Source organism: Haliotis rubra, unplaced genomic scaffold (assembly GCF_003918875.1).
Source record: "Haliotis rubra isolate DU_JTF1 unplaced genomic scaffold, ASM391887v1 Scf155, whole genome shotgun sequence".
Lineage (NCBI taxonomy): Eukaryota > Metazoa > Mollusca > Gastropoda > Lepetellida > Haliotidae > Haliotis > Haliotis rubra.
Window position 1 is genome coordinate 1,208,213 of NW_025765503.1, and position 19,936 is coordinate 1,228,148.

General features: G+C 41.2%; 1 protein-coding gene across 1 annotated transcript in view; it reads right to left on the reverse strand.

Moving 5' to 3' along the window:
- LOC124270793 overlaps positions 1–19,936 on the reverse strand; it is a 73,798-nt gene that overhangs the window by 48,701 nt on the left and 5,161 nt on the right. Inside the window, exons 11-38 of the mRNA XM_046705833.1 lie at positions 19,426–19,623; positions 19,184–19,322; positions 18,702–18,736; positions 18,046–18,172; positions 17,449–17,681; positions 17,188–17,361; positions 16,905–17,076; positions 16,532–16,777; positions 16,210–16,430; positions 13,966–14,181; positions 13,633–13,823; positions 13,282–13,496; positions 12,966–13,195; positions 12,447–12,600; positions 12,163–12,341; positions 11,814–11,954; positions 11,563–11,728; positions 11,211–11,343; positions 10,971–11,092; positions 10,676–10,812; positions 10,413–10,560; positions 10,042–10,236; positions 9,724–9,927; positions 8,865–9,623; positions 7,981–8,196; positions 7,720–7,815; positions 6,888–7,213; positions 5,842–6,043 (exon numbers count right to left, since the gene is read on the reverse strand). Of these exons, the coding sequence (XP_046561789.1) occupies positions 5,842–6,043; positions 6,888–7,213; positions 7,720–7,815; positions 7,981–8,196; positions 8,865–9,623; positions 9,724–9,927; positions 10,042–10,236; positions 10,413–10,560; positions 10,676–10,812; positions 10,971–11,092; positions 11,211–11,343; positions 11,563–11,728; positions 11,814–11,954; positions 12,163–12,341; positions 12,447–12,600; positions 12,966–13,195; positions 13,282–13,496; positions 13,633–13,823; positions 13,966–14,181; positions 16,210–16,430; positions 16,532–16,777; positions 16,905–17,076; positions 17,188–17,361; positions 17,449–17,681; positions 18,046–18,172; positions 18,702–18,736; positions 19,184–19,322; positions 19,426–19,623 (5,575 nt within the window). The remainder of the gene's footprint in view (positions 1–5,841; positions 6,044–6,887; positions 7,214–7,719; positions 7,816–7,980; positions 8,197–8,864; positions 9,624–9,723; positions 9,928–10,041; positions 10,237–10,412; positions 10,561–10,675; positions 10,813–10,970; positions 11,093–11,210; positions 11,344–11,562; positions 11,729–11,813; positions 11,955–12,162; positions 12,342–12,446; positions 12,601–12,965; positions 13,196–13,281; positions 13,497–13,632; positions 13,824–13,965; positions 14,182–16,209; positions 16,431–16,531; positions 16,778–16,904; positions 17,077–17,187; positions 17,362–17,448; positions 17,682–18,045; positions 18,173–18,701; positions 18,737–19,183; positions 19,323–19,425; positions 19,624–19,936) is intronic.

The window sequence follows — 19,936 nt, forward strand, 5'->3', positions numbered from 1 at the left end:
GCAATAGGCCTACATTGATAGTGTGACACAATACATTCTGAGGAAAGATATAAAAGAATACACTGGTGAAATGTCAATTTTAACGCTGAATAATAAAAAGAGCCTTCGTTAGGAGGAGCAGCCATGTGGAAATTCAGTTTGTCAGCTACGCAGACTTCATGTAAACCACATTACTAACTACACATACATACTCAAGTCAAGTTTTGAATTTATACTGCAGCAGTGAACACTATTTCAATAATTCGGACTGGAAACTCTAGAGCAAATTTAGCCGTAGTTATTGATGGAAACAGCGTGAGGCTTCATTGATAAAATACTGATAGTGTGGCTTCCGACGGGAAGACGTTTACAGACGCCGGACGCCAGACAAGAAGGTCATTTTTTTCAGTGAAATTATTGTGCAAGTAGCAACTTTCTTTAATACAATCTGGGAATTTTTTTTATCAGATTGGTAAAGGAGCTCACCTTTTTATGCCCCAACTTTCTTAAAACCCATTCCTGATAAAATATTCGGTCATAATGTCGATTTAGCGTTTTTTTATTAAGCGAGTGAGTGAGTTTAGTTTTACGCTGCACTCAGTAATATTCCAGCCATATGGCGTCGGTTTGTAATAATCGAGTCTGGACCAGACAATCCAGTAATCAACAGCATGAGCATCGATCTACGCAATTTGGAACCGATGACATGTGTTAACCAAGTCAGCGAGCCTGACAACCCGATTCCGTTAGTCGCCTCCTACGACAAGCATGGGATCAATATTCTAACCCGGACTTTCACGGTGTTAAGATACCTATAACATATATATAGTCATAAAGATTCTAAATGATTGTCGTTTGTTGCATACACCTAAATCTGTAACGTGAAGATACATAAGAGTGAGTGAGTGAGTAAACATTTAACGTCACATCGGCAATATTGAAGCCATATCGTGACGAGAACAGTTTATATCAAAATTCAAATCAATAAATGTATAACGTAAAAACCTGTCATCGAAGGACAGTAAAACTAGTAGAATATCAAAGCTCTCAATGTAAAACTAGTACGCAATCATAAAAATATATCACGAGAGACAACAGTACAACAGGAGAACGGGCTATAGATCACCTGCAACCACAGATTCATAAGATTCAGTGCAGAAAAATATACATAAATGCATATTATACCTACGATCTTGTTTCTAAAATGCATCCAAATGTTGTGGTGAACAAGAAGAAATATCACAACTGTTGCATTCCGGGCTCCCGCGCCCTGGGTATAAACGGGCCTGCATGACAAACGCCGGTTATATAAAGCCACATGAGTACCCCGATATGATTTTAGGTGTTCAATAACCGTTTCAAGAACATTCATGTTCATCATACCCTTCAAAAAGAGGAATTAAGAAACGCTTAACAGTGTCTGTCGGTGTAAATTTGACACCAACGAATATGACTGACTGACTGAGTTTGGTTTTACGCCGCTTTTAGCAATATTCCAGCAACATCACGGCGGGGGACACCATAAATGGGCTTCACTCATTGTACCCATGTGGGGATTCGAACCCGGGTCTTCGGCGTGACGAGCCAACGCTTTAACCACTTGGCTACCCCACCGCCCCCAACGAATATGAAGACACTTGACACTCCTAGTAAGACATTCTTTCCCCGAGGAAACACTCTTCCAGGCCATCTTCATTACATCATTTGCGTGACCATAATCGACATGGACGAGCAATAACAAACAAGGTTCACATAATCCCAGCTGATCTATCTTGGTTCGCTGTCGACTTAGGACGATGGGAATCAGATGTCGTCATTTTGTCGGACCCATGCTAACCCAAATGTACCGCCAACAACTAGTTTACGTTTACGTTCGATTGTGTCAACTTGCATGAAAATGTTTTGCAGCAAAAGTGGTTCGCAATATGCACCTTGTGAGCAAGGACATTGCCGATTTTAGGCCATTTGTTTTTAGACGGTAATTTGCATTTTTTAGCTTAATGAAAGGTGAGGTGAAATTGGGAGTAACGTCGTGCTTGAGAATATTTCGCTCATATGAGGATGTGTATGTGCAGCTGGTTTTATAGTGCTAGCCCACTTAGATACCATGCCGCAGTGAAGCATGAATACCCCACTCAGACGCATTATACTGACTCCGAGCCGAACAGAAATTGTAGTCATTAATGCCGAGCGCCAGGCGGGGACCAACAAGTACCATATTTTAACGTCTTTTGGTATGACGCGGTCGGGGATCGAACCCCGCGACCTTCCGCTCTCCGGGCAGACGCTCTAACCACTACACCACGGAGGCGGTCTAACTGAAAGAATATCATTATGCCACGACTCATTGCTGCAAATCGAAACATTGTCATTGGACATCTGGGGAGGTTGGGGGAGTCGAAATCTGCTGTGGACGTCCCCCAAATGTTCACCAGAGTAGCATCAAAGTTTATGGGACCTATATCAACAAAGCACTCTTACGCACGATCGGCCTCTCAGCAGTAGACCTCGGAATACCACTGCATGCCAGGATAGGTACATTATGGTACTTATTTTTGCTGAATCGGAATGTCACAGCAACTGCAAGTGCAGTGTGTAGTTTGAGGAGAGTGTCGGCGCAAACAATTCGTAATCGTTAAAGAGAAGCTCGACTTCGAGCCAGAAGATCCGAGTGTGGTCCTGTGCTGCGACGACTACATCGACGTCGACGGATCCAGTGGTGCAATACCGTTCGATTCTGGAATCTACAAATCTGTCGACGCGTATATGGTTCAGTGACTAGACGGAAGCGTACGTGTCTATCGACATCGAAATAACGTTTTGCCAATAATTGTGTCGCTAATATCCTAAACGCAGACACTTTGTGCGCCTTCAGGGCAGTTTAACTAAGTACCGATTCGTTCGTACAGTATACACTGATCCACAGCAACTATACTAACAATCTCGTCATTGAATCGGTTCTGCTGTGGACAGTGTGTTATCTCCCGCTAATAGCTGGTTAATAACATTATCTCAAAATAACAAATCTCATCCGAACAACATGCTTTAGGCCTGATCGTGGTAGAGATCCAGTATTAATGCGCACGTGTTTTCACCATGAGATATTTTAAATTGAAAACCATTATAGTATATTTTGATGACGGTTTGATGCGCGCGCACACACACACTAATGTGAACATGGTTTCCATGACAAATTTGCCTCTTTTGAAATTTTTACCCCCACGTGTATCAGTGTGTGGGTTTGAGTGAGTAAGTGAGTGAGTGTACATCATTGTGAAGAAGGAAGACACCATCATCTGTGATACGTTTAGTGAGTATGTGTAAGTGCGAGGTAGGAAATTGGCTCATTTGACTAGGATGTCAATAACACCATAGTCAGTATTTTAGGTGAAGTGTGTTTAAGACTTATATACCAATGATGGTTATTGTGTGATCATAGTCAGCACAGTAGCTGCACATTACAACCTGTAGTCAAGTATGGCAGTAATGGTATGACCGCCAACAATCGTGAGGGACGATAAAGGTATGAAAGAAAATTTCTAAGTCAACGTTTTCATCATTAATTCATAAAACCGTGAAACATCATTCACACAATGGGGCATACTGCATGTGTATCTCCAAATTGCGATTTAAGGGAGTGTGTTCATTCTGTACAAATGTTATTACGGTAAGAAATGAACTATTCTTGTCTTTCAAAATTTGTATAAGCTTTGAATTCTAACAACTTGAAGGTATAATCAACATTTAGTGTTACATCATTTAAGCTTTGACAACAAAAACTAAAACAAATCTGACAAGCACTTAACTGTTTGTTCTTTGTTCGGATCCTGTATCGCGCAGTCATTCCCCGTAAAGAGGTGCAGACTTTCGACACGCCATAAACCTTGTGTTGATCTCTCAAATTATGTTTCCAGGTTTAATGTTTCACGTCTGAGACCTATCTCGCTTCGGATCAATGTCCTTCGATATTATCATGACACGCCGTGATATATACTGTTGACAGCGGTCTCCAGTTCAACTCACACACTCACAGACCCTATTTACTACAGGCTGATTGATGAACTAATCGTTGAACCAGCGGTGTACTGTGCATTGAGTTCATCCGTTTGCGATGGAATTCAGCATACTTATAAGACAGAGAACATATGCCGAGTGCATCGCTCAAAGACTACTCACACAACACAAATAAGGCTACAAAAAGCTCTTGTTTATTTTCCAAATAGTTTCCACAAGTAGAACATGAAAGAGTGTGAAAGTAGGGTTGTGTCAAGAGGGAGAATATCCTAATTACTATAGAAGAATGGGAATTAATTTGATATTTTCCCTGCAACATGTTTATCTATACTAATCGATACAATCATGTTTGTTTCAGTGAGTCAGTGAGGTTAGTTTTACGCCGCTTTTAGCAATATTCCAGCAATATCACAGCGGGGGACACCAGAATATTTGTTTCAGTGAGTCAGTGAGGTTAGTTTTACGCCGCTTTTAGCAATATTCCAGCAATATCACAGCGGGGGACACCAGAATATTTGTTTCAGTGAGTCAGCGAGGTTAGTTTTACGCCGCTTTTAGCAATATTCCAGCAATACCACAGCGGGGGACACCAGAATATTTGTTTCAGAGAGTCAGTGAGGTTAGTTTTACGCCGCTTTTAGCAATATTCCAGCAATATCACAGCGGGGGACACCTGAATATTTGTTTCTGTGAGTCAGTGAGGTTAGTTTTACGCCGCTTTTAGCAATATTCCAGCAATATCACAGCGGGGGACACCAGAATATATGTTTCACTGACATGCACAAATACATGTATATGTCTATAGGATGGGTGTCAAATGTAAATACCAAGGTTATAACAGAATATGAAATGCACGCTATGTAAGTATAGAAAAAAATATGTACAACATTCACGCTTCATGCCCCCTGTTGCATGTCAGTATGCCGCTCGGTCTGCATCCATGAAAAGGCGAATACCTTTCTCATGAGAGAGCATCCATGAAAAGGCTGATACCTTTCTCATGAGAGACATGTTGCGTGTGCATTTGCATTGCACGAAATGAGTAATGTGTTCGTAAAAGTATAGTTTGTATTATTCAATAAAAATACTATTCAAATTGAATAACTATATCTTATATCATATGTTGAAGAAAACAAAACAACCGGTGCACCGTGGGATAGTGTTTGGTTATACATCTTACCATTCTTTAGGAAACATGAATGAACTGCCTTCAGTTTAAGCTTACTGTTTGTGTGGACCAGGTCGACAGACCATACAGTGACATAGTGTTTGGTTATACATTTAACCATTATTTAGGAAGCATGAATGAACTGCACTTAGTTCAATCTTACTGTTTGTGTGGACCAGGTCGACAGACCACACGTGTCAATAGCGGTAAGAGTAACATGAATCTCACTAAATCCCCGATATTGTGAATTTAAAGTCAGAGTGATTTCATCATTCTCTGTTAACAGCTTGTCTACAATATCGGCGCCTCCGAGAACTGTTCCAACGTGAACTTCATACTTCAGGTCGTCCCAGGGAGAAGCAAACATATTCCGCCAGGTGACGGTCAGTCGGTCGCCAGTTTTGACCACAGACAAACGGCCAGAAGCTGTGGGGAGATGTTAAACACGTGTATATTGTCATTCACCATTAACTTGACCGTAGAGGGCATGACCCACTAACCAGCAGATCTATGTTGCATTGGCAACTTACAGAACTGAATTACTTTTATGAAAACTATCCATAATTTTAGATAGTGTGACTTATTTTATCACGGTTTTTGAGCAACATAATCTAAGCTATCTGGTATAGACCTGCATTTGTTTGGCAAGATTAAGCTGTTTTACAGCACAAACCACATACCTGTTATCGCTGGAGGAAGCCCATGCACCGTGAAGTTCAAGACAGTTGTCTCTCCGTGTGTTCCCATCCCGTCAATAGGAAAACTGAGGGCATGATACGTCGCTCCATACTTTAGTGTTACACCCACTAATGTGGCCAAGGTGTACTCCAGATGGACGGGGACGACATTCTGCTGTGTCAGCGTATCTCCCTCAATACCAATCTGAAACACCAGCAACTGCTGTAAGTACTGGTTTACTGTAGCTAGTACCCCAAGTACTGTTTTACTATTGCAACCACAGGAAATACTGTTTAACTATAGCTACTACTGTAAGTACTGTTTTACTGTAGCTAGTGCTCCAAGTACTGTTTTACTATAGCAACCACAGGAAGTACTGCTTTACTATAGCAACTACTCCAAGTACTGTTTTACTATAGCAACTACTCCAAGTACTGGTTTACTATAGCTAGTGCTCCAAGTACTGTTTTACTATAGCAACCACAGGAAGTACTGCTTTACTATAGCAACTACTCCAAGTACTGTTTTACTATAGCAACTACTCCAAGTACTGTTTTACTATAGCAACTACTCCAAGTACTGTTTTACTATAGCAACTACCCCAAGTACTGGTTTACTATAGCAACTACCCCAAGTACTGGTTTACTATAGCAACTACTCCAAGTACTGTTTTACTATAGCAACTACTCCAAGTACTGTTTTACTATAGCAACTACTCCAAGTACTGTTTTACTATAGCAACTACCCCAAGTACTGGTTTACTATAGCAACTACCCCAAGTACTGGTTTACTATAGCTAGTGCTTTAAGTACTGGTTTACTATAGCTAGTACCCCAAGTACTGTTTTACTATAGCAACTACCCCAAGTACTGTTTTACTATAGCAGCTACCCCAAGTACTGGTTTACTATAGCAACTACTGTATACGTAAATACTGTTTTACTACAGCAACTACTGTCATCATAGTAATCAACAACAGATGTATGTAGATGTAATTATTGATGTTTCACGTTCCTTGTTTTCTGATTTTGTGATGATATTCAGTTTACCACTGTTTTGAAATGTCGGCTGGTTTTGTCCCATCGGAGTCGGACTTTCTCCTGACTCTGGTGACACATATCCCTCTCACTGTACACCGACTGACTTTCTCTCAGGACACTGAAGCCAGGAACTGATGTCTGGTTCCTTGTCTGGACCACTTCAACTCCATCCGACGTCATGGCCGCCGCCAGCCCCGCCTTGTTGAAGCACCGGACTGTGGTGTAGACTGTCACAGATGACGAGTGGATCTTGGAGGCGATGTCATGTTGGGCTGTGGACTGACCTGGGGGGATCCTCTCAAACTGTTTCATGTCGCTGCTGCCTCGTGTCCTCCCTTGTCATTGAACAAGATACTAGTACATGGCGTACGTACAAGAAATGGTAAAGATGTTTGTATATATATGAATACATTAGGACTATGTTTAAATACTGTGACGCCAAACTCGCTACACGTGGAACTGTTTCCATCTACATTCCATATAAATCTCAAACAATGTCCATTTACTACAGTAGTGAAGACACGCTTCATCCATAAAATTTAATTATACCGTATGGTTAAGTTTGGATTCCTGATTACACATATGTCAACCAAATATTTTATCATTTGTGGCTTGCAAATGTCAGGAATTCCCTGAAATATATTTCATATTGAACATTCATATTGTATTGATTAATTTAAGGATTGCCTGAATTTGCGTCTGACATAAGATGTTTACTCTTTGAAAGTTACCACGAAGTGCACGTCTTGTTGCCATGGATCTTTCATTCCAGCGACTTTATGTTAAACAACACAGAAAATGCTAGCGTTTAATATTGTTGGCAATGAAGTATTCCACGTACCAATAGCCCAGTCGCAGTGTTCTACACCTGATTCTTCATCTCTGACTTGCCAGTAGACACTCACCACACCTGATGTCTGATAGTCTTCATCTCGTCCTGGAACAAAAGTAAACACTCAATCTGTGGCAATGAAGCAGCTAAATTACCACGTTACGAAGAACTCTTTCAATTATTGCATTTGATGTAATATTAATCCATCAAGAGTTGTAGACCTGCACTTAGTTTTTATTCATCTGACATATATATAAATTTCAAGTTTACCATCCAGACCATCACTGATGAGGTCGAACTGTGGTGCAGTCATGTCTACTGTGATGGCGTCAGAGTATGTCACAGCTGTCAGCCCAGCAGCATTCGTCGCCATGACAGTAATATAAACAGTGGCGCCATGGAGCAGTTGCACATTAGACAGTGTTCCCTGTGTGGCTCGACCTAGGTCCGTGTAGCCCTGGACATGTGTACCACCTGGAGTTGTGCCTGGAACACAAGGACCTTTTGATTATACGAACGCACAGAGTATGATATGATAAGTAACTTATACACGGACTAACATACTCAGGAAAACGAATAAGGGACCACCTGAAAGTACGAGTGTTCCTTTATTCTTTTCCAGGTTTCTTCACATGATTTGTGTTGTACTGTAGGTGAAATTCTGGAAAAGAATAAAGTAACACTTGTACTTTCAAGTGTTCCCTTATTCGTTTCAATGAGTATATATATCCTCATTGCGATAACGGTACACTGAAACAATGATGTGTTGATGAGCTCCTGAAAGATTAGAAAGAACTGTCTACATTAGCGAGTGAGTGAGTGAGTGAGTGAGTGTGTGATGGTACGCTGATTTTAGCAACATTCTAGCAATATCACGGCGGAGGACACTATAAATGTATTTTACACATTGTACCCACGACGTGAACCAAAGCCGGGAATCTATTTTGTCACAATTTCAGATCTGGTCCTATGTCAGAGATTATGCTTTCCTCCCCATCCCCAGTGATAGTCGTTGAAACAAATACGCAATATTCAAGTTAACATATTATTCTTGGATCTATAATATCGAACATTTACCATCTCACTAAACTACACAGTGTTGCATTTACTAATTCAGAAAAGTCAGTTGACGTAATGACAATAAATCTAGTTACCAATCGCCCATGTGTACTGTGTAATTGGAGATTGTAGGTCCTCGAAGTGCCAGGAAACATGTAGAGATGACCAGTGTGACAGGAACACAGAGTGGACCACCAGATGCTCCTCGGTGTCCACACTGTCCTGACCAGCAACATAGTCCACAGTCTGGACACTTACATGGTCTAGTGCAAACTCCATCATCCTGGACGATGACGTTATCTTCAGCACTAGACTGGTATCTACGGCTGTGAACCTGTATGTGTGCTTGTTCCACAGGACGACTGAGTGATCTCCGACAGTGCAGGTGCCTCTACAGAGGTTAGGGTCCAGGGTAAAGCTGAAGACTTCACTTCCTATTGTAACTATTGCATCAACTGATCTGTGGGTGTTGGAAACAGTCTCTGGGTATCCAGCATGCAGAGTCAGCTTGTACTGCCTCCCAACCTCAAGACCTGAGATCATTTGTTGGATGCTTCCAATTACGGACACAAACTTATGTCCATCTTTAGCTAAAGGTGAATCCGGCGCCTGAACCTTGATACAGGACGCTATGTCAGTTTCCCATGATGTTGGTATGACGAGGTTGCATTTCGTGGTAGTACCAATTATATCGTCTCCCTCTAAAGATGGGTTCTTAACCAGATTGTCTCCAAGATATGCTACATCCTGACGTTCAGGTGGAGATGCATCAACAACGACTCCATCAGAAACAACAACATCTGAGGTGTAACCAACAGCATCCACAGCATACACCTTGCTCCATATTCTTGTACCTGAACACAAGACAATGTGATCATGTGATAGGTATATACGTATTATCCCATATCTAACATAAGTGGCACTAACATAATGTAGCGTTCTATATTCACTGACCATTTACGATTGGAGACAACAGCGACCTCCTAGAAGATGTGTGTAGTCCTATATCCAACCAGTCCAACACACTGCAATCTGATGTGTCGTTGCTTGTCCCCACACACCAAAAATACTTGATTATTGTGGAGTCTGTGTCCGAGAAGCCGTACCAGGAGGCGGATGCTTCGGATGTTGAACTCTGGTAGTCCAAGTCATGGATGCCTGCATCAATATTCAACAGTATGAAAACATGCATAAAAGTTTAGTATACTGTATATATCATACCTCTGTTAATACCATATTAAGAGAGACGAAATGATCTACAATATTACGAACCACGTCCATCCTTCACTCTGCCTGCCACTGGAGGCATGACGTCCACCTGTACTCCATCAGAATAGGCCCAGCTGACCAGACCAGCCTTGTTGTAAGCCAGGACACTGCAGTAGTAGACGGTGTTTGGAAGTAAAATTAGACCTGTCGCTGTATAGCTGGCGGAGGTCAGCTCCTCTGATTTGTGGATACTGTGACCTGCATCCGAATTGGAAAGTTACACGATGGTCTGTTTAAATAGGTGATTGCAATTAAATGTCATTTGGCAAATTTAGTCAAGAATGGGGTCCTCAAAATTCGACAGTTATACGATTGTCTGTTGAATTAGTGAATTGCAATTAGACGAAATTCGTCAAATTCAGTATTCAAAATACCTCCTTGCACAGTGCTGATAAAGACCCTGTATCTGAGGATGCCGCTCTGACCCTGAAGGAACTTTCCACTCCACTGCACAAACAGAGTTTCGTTCTGTGTCTGAAAGTCTGTATCTTTGGTGTCAGTTGGGTGTGCAAGCTCTTTCACCTGTGGTAACACAGCAGCGCTAAGTCACTCCATCTAAACACATTCACCTTCTACAACACTGAAACCAACAGCAGCTCTGTAAAGACATATGAACAATCTAATAGCAGATACTTACAGCTTGGCCCATCTTGACTGTTACTGTGGGTGGTGCCGTTTGGATGAGGACGCCATCCGATTTGAAGATGCTGTTGGTTTTGTTATACCACGCTCTCACAAAAAAGTAATAGTTCACTCCAGATATCAGAGACTTGCCTGCAAATCATCATGACACGTATAACAGCTGTTTACGTATATTGAGATTGTTGAAGTGCTATGTCGATTAGTGATTGAATTGATACCAACTGATTAAAGCTTCAATATGAGCATGTTTCTGTCGTGTGAAGTTGTGCACAAGTATGATTCACTCTCACCTGCAGGTAATGAGACAACAGCAGATGTTTGTAGACCTGCATCAAACCAAATCCTGTCGGCCGTGGCGTCAAACACTCCCATTGGCTCATCACTCTCTCCTCCGCCTATACTGTATTCATATCTGTTCCAAAGGACAAATGTTACAGACAACAAATAACAAATAACACGTGTCAGGATGCATCTGTGAACTCATGTAAATGTTACAAAGTATGCATAGTGCGTATAGAACGGCTGCTTACCGTGAAACAGATGATCCCCCTGACGAGTCAGTCCAAGTGGCAGCCATGACGGTGTTGAAGAGACTGACGTCGACGTCATTAGAACCACCCGGAGACATGACGTCCACCACGTCTTTGATTGTGATATTTTGATCTGCTTCCATCAAGATGCAAAGGGGTTGAAGTTTTCGTTAGAAAACGGAAATGAGGGTTTCTAGCAGCTTAATCCTTCCTGCTCTGTTAACCTGTTGTGAGTTTATGTACTGGCCATAAATGCAAGACACGTGTAAGAGATCTATAGCTACGAAAATGACTGAAATGTGATATTAGGTCCTAATCCTTGTTCTGTTTGGTTTCCCGTTACTCCACAAACCTGTTTTGTCTTGTGCACATGCTTTACTGGCAGAACAGGTACCGCCCTGCACTGCACAGACACAATGTCCCTCACAGTTGTAGGCCTGGCACCTCCTCACCAGCCACAGAGTAGAGTCTGCCTTCAGGACCAGTTCAGCGTGGTAGGCATCACTCTGTAGTCCAACCTAGAAGTAGAATTGGATACAATCATGCTTTGAGTATAGGATAACTTCAGTTTAAAAAGTTTAAGGACAGTGTCAAAGAACCTACCCCATTCACACCCCAAATAGCTACAAACACAGATCCTGATGACGGCAGGGCACGACTGTGTACTGTGAAACGTTGCAGGACTCCTTCATCACCTTTGTTAACACCCGAGTCACTATGGAAGACCTTCTCCGGTAGTGTACCCTGCAATAAATAAATGTGTGTGTATGTTCAAGTTGGATCAGTATTTCCTACTTGCACATTTACACCGTGTAAAATTGCACGTAGAATGAGTGAGTTTAATTTAACGCTGCACTCCGCAATGCTTCAGCTGTATGGCGGTCACGTATAAGCAACTCTTATTTCTGTATATGAGTTATGCGATCTTTTTTGTCTCTTACAATCATCTCACCGTATTGTAATCTGTTCCGAATTCATGAGATCCTATTGTTACAAGGTAATGGTCCACCCCTGAATGTAGGTCAGAGAAGCCAAGCCACGCCAGGTTCAGTCTGGTCCTGGTCCAAGTCATCCAGCCAGTCGGATGTCTTGCAAGTTTCACTGCATGGTCGGTTTCTATGGCGAACGTACCTGCAAATTAAATATTATTTCATCATCATCATTGTCATCGGATTTCTAATAAGAGTAAAATTACCGTTCCGCAATCTGTTCCGTTGGAGCACAACAAAATCATACCTGTATTTGGTTTAGAGCTGTCAACTAAAATGTTGTTTGTATGTGCCGATACACAGAGACCCGCCATATTGCACGCGGTAACCTTCACCTTGTATTTACTTCCATCATGCAAGTCAAGGTTCACAAAAGTGTATTCTCGAAGTAAACCAGGAACCTGGAATACAACATACATGGATGAATAGATGAACGTTCAGTATTTCTGTGTACTGACAATATTTCGTGGTCACTCTTCAGCTTGAGTGAGTGAGTTTAGTTTAACGCCACACTCTGCAATATTCCAGCTATATGGCGGCGGTCTGTAAATAATCGAGTCTCGACCAGACAATCCGGTGATCAACAGAATGAGCATCGATCTACGGAATTGGGAAACGAAGACATGTGCCAACCAAGTCAGCGAGACCACCCGATCCCGTTAGTCGCATACGATTAGTACCGTTGCGATAAATATGGGTTGCTGGAGACCAATTCTAACTGAATGCCAAATATACTGTGTTTTATCTATATAAGACAAACCTTTACCTCAAGATTAGAACTATCTATCTCTCCAAGCTGGTGAGATGATAACGAGAGGTACTGGCGTTCTATAGCGGACTCAACGTCTTGGAATTCCCAGTGTAGACTCAGAGCTGTCCGACTGACTGTAGTGTTGGGAACAAGGGACATTAAACTTCTCACTGTCGGAAGTGTAACCACAATGGGAACGCTGTCATCCACCAGTACCCCATTAGACATGGCCTCTGAATAAAGCCCTGAAACATGATGCAGTGTTTGTCACGATTTTGACTACCTCTTACATCTACAAGTCGACTGTTCTCGTCAACCGTCTGCAACATACCTGCTTTGTTGAATGCCCGGATAGTGTTGTACAATGTCCGTCGTACGGGCAACTGTTGGTCATGTGACAGGGTGTGGAAGATGACCTCACCCAAGGCTGCAGTGCGGGCTGAGAGAATGTTGTCAGCTCCTGGTTTTGTTCCGACACGCCATTCATAGTAATCTAATCCTGATTCAGGGTCGCTGAAGCCTCGCCACTTGCAACCGATGAATGTCCTGTGAAACATACCAACTCTCTGTAAACACTGCATAGTTCCAAAGTAATTTAATGATATTTCCGTCGAGATAGAACTGCTTCTACTTAATCATTTCTACGAAATACTCTATTGTAATACCAAATACTCCTTATCACCTCGTCGCCTGGAACTGTATGTCCATGTCGCCTGTACCATCCTGCACTGTTCCAGGAACTGGTGGGGAGCTGTCCAGGATCACACCGTCTGAGGTTGAGGAGCTGCTGCAGAGGCCTGCTGTGTTACAGGCTGTCACTGTGGTGAAGTACTTCACTCCTGGGGGAGAGCATGATGTGCTGTAGGCTGATATCTGAAATTGTATTGTATCGATATGTTTTTCTTGACATTATTTTAAAAAAGCACAGTCGAGAAAGCAATGAACAATCCTCACATTGATGTAGCCCTGTCTTGGCTTCTTTCATTTTGTCGTCACATCCTGCGCAGGTTCCGACCTTGACCTTGTAAATGGCGACACTTGAATGAGGATCGTCGAAGCCTTCCCAGTAGGCTGCCATCTCGGAGACACTGGTGATATAGTCCTTGTCTTTGTCATCATGTGAGGCAGCTGACTGTACTCCGTCATAGACGTGGCCAGAAGATGGAGGCGTGGTGTCCACAACCAGAGGTCGTGATGAGGACAGTGTGTACAGACCTGCACCGTTGATGGCCTGGAAGAAGGACATCAATAAGATTGCCCGACATAAGTTAGGACTTCAGACCGTTCTTTATTTATTACAAACAAGGTTATATTATTATTTGAATCTTTAAATCAAAGACGATTGTCTGTTTAACTGAGATAGACTAGACTCCTACAACCCAGCTACCTCAACGATCGAGATCTACGAATAAACGAACACTCGGGGATCATTTTGTGTCATGATTATTTGTACACATGAAAGAAAAGAAGATAGAAACGTCCAAAGCTACCTTCACAGTTATATAATAAGAGTGACCATCCTCTGTTTTATTAAGTGTGTCAATGTCCAAACAATCCTCAACGGTCATCATGTACTCTGACACATCAGTATACGCAAGTCTGGTGCCCATAGCAACGCTGTATGACTTTATTCCACTTTCCTCGTCTGAGAAAACGTTCCTCCAGCTGTGGAATATATCAACATTGTTGATGTTCCAGTGTAGAATATTACTCCATCAACATTTGCCTAGAACAGGACATGAAATCAGAAAGGTCGTGTGACTTCTTCAGTGTATGTTTTGTCCACAACTAAAGTAAATATTGAAACCTAAATATTTTGATAATTAATGTGTGAGGATATATTACAAGTATACCTAGCACACAAAGTTTATTATTCTGTATTGTACATTTGTGAATGTTACCCATATAAAACAATTAGTTAAAGAATTCAACACATAAGAATAATAATACAATCAACAGAAAAAGAAATCAGTGTTAATAGGTCGAGCAAGTTTGGCAGCTATATATGAATATTTAACGTTAATCCGACCAGAACTGGACATGTCAGCTTCAATAAGAAAGTCAGTACGTTATCTACAGATGCAGAGTTGTGGAAAATTGCTGCAGTTGTACAGTAATCTCTAGTTCTCGACTAAGTTTGTGTTTAGAATTGAAAACATGTCTTGTAACAAGAACAAATGCAGCCTATGTATTTATTGACTCAACAAGGTCGGGAAAAATATTATGAAATGTATTTTCGTATAGAATGCTAATTTTGTTCGAGAACCCAACATATTAGCATCAACCTGGCCCTTTTTCCTTCAAAGGTTTCTCTGAAAACATCTGTACGAGCTCACATGCCACTTTCTCAACGTTACCAGACATGTATAAGACGAGATGTAATGTATCGTCCCTCCACGTCAATGTGTTGCCCTGTTGGTACTGGAGGTGTGGCGTCGACAAGGAAACCCCCTGATACAGCAACTGTTGTCTTCTTCACAAAATCTGTGGCTGAAAGAAATATTATTAAGAGATAAGACATTGCTTAAGAACTGAAGCATTTTTTTTAATGCATAGCATAAGTTGAATGTATACCCATGATGTATTCATCCTGTGTCCAAGACATTGAAAAATGCATTGATGTCACCTTTGTTAGATTTGAATGAAGGTTTCAAAACTGCCACAATAAAACATATTTAAGTCTGTCACGTATACCTGGGCCTGTGTTCCAAAACATGGAGTTTAGATGAACAAAGCTGAACTTTATCGACCTTCAGCTTACCTCTCACTGAGATATAGTATGTACTTCCAGTCTGCAGGTTGAGCCTGTGTAGAATGTACTTGTTTACATATCCAACACGGGTGTAAATGACAAGATCTTGTCCACCAGGGAAAGTACCTGAAGGTAGAAAACATTTATCTATCAGGAATGTCATACGTTTACCTGAGACAGTGATAATTGTCAAGGAATTAAAATTGAATACGTTATATGGTAGAGCAGCGTGGACAAATTGTTCAGTTCATTACCCACTGCAACTTCATAAAAGGCAATCCCAGCAGCATGAGCAGAGAAACCTTCCTCTTCCACATCAACAAAAGTTGTCCAGCTAATTGCAACTTCTGTTTTGCTAACCTGTACATGAGAAATATATCAATATCAGTGTACTTGCCTAAATCGATGGCTCTACTGTAGTTTCAGCATTGACCTCACACTAACAACCAAGTTACTTTTTATGGTATCGAAACCAAAGGGAACATTATTTAACATGGTTCAGTTAACCTGAAATGTCCCGTCTATGAGATTCTCTATGTTCACTGTCCCCGGTGTAGGTGGAGTCAGATCGACAGTGATGCCGTCACTGCAGGCGTTCACTTCAGTCAGAGGTGATGTCCACTTCTCAAAACGAGTGTTTTTGTCATCAGCATGGATGCACACATAAAATCGCCTGCCGTGTTGTAAGTAGGACAGCTCTGCAAATTCCACGTTGATGAACTCGTTCACTTGAAAAAAAGGAAAAGATGAAGGCATGGATGAATGCGACATCTTTTATAAAAGCCAACACCCTACGTTTTTACGAAATATTGTTAAAACACTAACTCACCCGTGTGTCCACACTTGATGACATCCGGCATGCTACAGGGGTCAGTGACGGTCATCAGAGTCTCCCTCTTGTAGTGAGACGAGGGGTCTAACTGGTCAGCTACCACCACTGCCCAGGTGTAGTTCCTGTGGTGTAGAGTCGGCCACACAGCAGACAGGATGTTCTTGTAGGGAGTGTAGTCAGCATCATTCCAGTGACTATTCTGATCAAAGGTTATTCCTTGACCAACATTTTCGTTGTTTGTTCCTGTAATGAATCATAAATGTACCCCTGGGATGTTTCATCGACAGAACATTCAGTTCGCTAGCCTTAAAACGTACAATTAACGAGGGACTACACATTTTCCTGAAACTTATTGTAACCACGCACTTACCGATAACATCTAGGACAACTGCAGGCACGATATTTGGAGGGTTATATGCTGCACATTCTTTGACATCTGCTGACACCGTTGTATGTAAACCAACGTGGTTGTAGCCCCTGACTGATACTCTTCTGCACTTGGTAAAGCGAATCAGTTTTGGCAGGTTTAGAGTGAAACTTATCTGAAGACAGGAGAAGAAAGTGGTAGCCAACGCATATACCATTTTGTTCACTGATATCGGAAAGGCATCAAAGGTATACAGAATAGATAAATAGTCCATGAACAATTTTACCTTGTCATCAGCCTCACTTTCAATAGCATCAGCATCCACTGTCTGCCAGTCTATCAACATTTTGTCGTTGTGACTGTCATCTGTAAGACCCCACTGGTATCTGTCCATGACGTCATAAGCTTCTTGTAGTACTTTTATATCAGGATCACGGAACCGAGCCATCTTCACCTGGATCTAAAACACCATGCAATAAATACCATAATAACATAATACATTCAGATGGAAAGAAACGGAACGCTTGGAAAGAAATATGTAACTTGCCTGTGCTTGTCCACTGTCAGATTCCCGATACGTCAGCGATATATTGCCTGGTGTTGGAGGATGTGCTATGACAGTCACGCCATCACTGTATATGGGTTTAGAACATACATTCACTACACAGAACTTGACAGCAGCTCTGTAGGTTGTCCCTGGTTCTAGATGAAGACCGCTAGCCACCACCATATCCGATGTTCCAAGGGGCTCAAACTCTCGTTCAATGTCCCATAGGTCAACTATAAGAATAAAAGCTGAATGGCCAAATTGCAACTTTTCAGCAGTTCATTATGCATTTATAGAAACGACGACAACCCTAGTGCACTATTGTATATGAGATATACAGTGTACAGTAAACGTTTTGTGGCGTTTATCTTACAATACATCTCTTCTGTCATGTACAATGGTGAAATAATATCACACCAATGTAGAAGGAAGCACATTATGGATTAAACATGACCAGTACTTTACTGGATATAGTTTACCTAATTATTATACATTTCCAGCAGGGAAGTTAAAAAGTAAAATTGTTTAATAAACCACTCGGCCTGAGGACAATCGTGACTATGCTTATCTTTTTGTCATAGAGCAATCTTCACATACCAGTGCGAGGAACTTTCTTTTGCAAACTCCATTGTACATCAGGATAACTGAGCAGCCAGTTGCTTGTATCCCAGTGGGCCGCATATGATGAAGTAGATACTTGGTATGTGTTGTCTCGTGAACATCTCTGTTAAGACATTCATCAATACATTTAACCTCTCACATAGAAGACCACAAGTGTAGCGACTTTGCATCACACAAGCAATATGTTACTTATATGGCTAAGGATATTATTTCATGAGCGTGAGGGACACACAATTGTATTTTCAAACCGATCGAGGAATATATACAAACACTGACTCAAGTATCGTAAAATCGTGAGGATACACGTTATAAAATCTTCATGAGAGACACTGTTCGTCGGTGCGCTTCGCAAACAAAGTTTGATAAACACATTCTGACGGAGTAGGAATTGCAGAGTTTTCTTATGAATATGTAAAAGATTTGTTTTTGTTTGTTGTCGAGATGTGTCGACTTCCATACTGAATGCCTTGTTGATCAGCTAACGCGGCGACATAGACTGTGACGGCGTTGTGACGTGCATGTTGCGAACCGTATGCACAAAATATCCAGGTAAACGGATAATATGTGCATGGCTATACCTTGATCACATGCACAACAGCCTACTAATTCCAGTTCCGTAATATCTCACTCACCGTCTGGTTTACTGCACTTCGGAGAGCACCATTCACTAAAATCAGATTTCGTCGAAAACTCAATTAACTGACAACTAAGAACATAAATTGACTTTCTAGTGGATTTTAGTTCACATTAGTTCAGTTAGCCTAATAAGAATCCTGCGGTTTTATAATTTTTAAAGTGTATCAAAATAAACAACAGAACTTCTGAAACTAATATTTCTAATTATAAAATATTCTTTCGTTCAATCGTGTTTTGTGCTGAAAAGCCATGTCTTTTATCATTTCCCATAGAAACTGTCACACTTGCAGAATTATAGAATTACAAGTTAATTTTTTGTCGTGTCGGACAATTTGAAACTAGTCCTTATCATACGGTTAAGGTTAAAACATTTGAGTTGCAAAATCTGAAATCATATATTTGAGAATCATTATAATCATAAAGTATATGCAACATTTTAATGCAATTTTTCGTCATCCATAACAACTACAACAAATACCATAATCACTGCATCCTAGGCCATCTCTGACAATGACATCTGTGATGTCAACATTGGGCCTGATGATCGTCACCCCGTCAGAGGACACCGTCACGTCTCCGCCGCCATCGGTAGCAGCCACGACAGTCACAAAATACTTCTGAAATTAGACAGAGGCGCCACTTCATTGTACATATACAATCCTGTAAACAATAGAACAAACCATAGTTTGCAAGTGTTTCAATCAACATCTGTTTACCAACCGTTTTCCAATGCAGGCTCAAACCAGTGAAAGAATGTAAGGTTGCACTTCCAACATAGACATGCGCCTGGATATCTGTTGTAAATGGCTGAGACCCAATTCCAACCGTGTACGTAATGGCAGTTATTCCATTGTCAAATCCATACCATCTCGCTGTTAAAGTTCGGGTTGATATTTGGTAGTCTGTGTCATCAGTACGCTGAAAGTATACAGACATATTTATTTCTTCCATGGTCATCACACATACTACAGGGACAGTGTTTTTATCGAGTATATAAAACAAACATTAATAGGAGTCATAGGAGTATATTGTAGTACACGAGTTCATGAGGTAATGAATGATCTACAAACATGTAGATATAAATAATGCAAACAGAAAATAATGGAAAGAAAACATTTGTTGTATAAATAGCAAAAGATTCAAAAGCAAAATGTATCCAGTTGAACATGACAAGAGTTGTACTTATGGGATATAAGAACTAAAATAATGATCTCAAAATATTCAAAGGCTA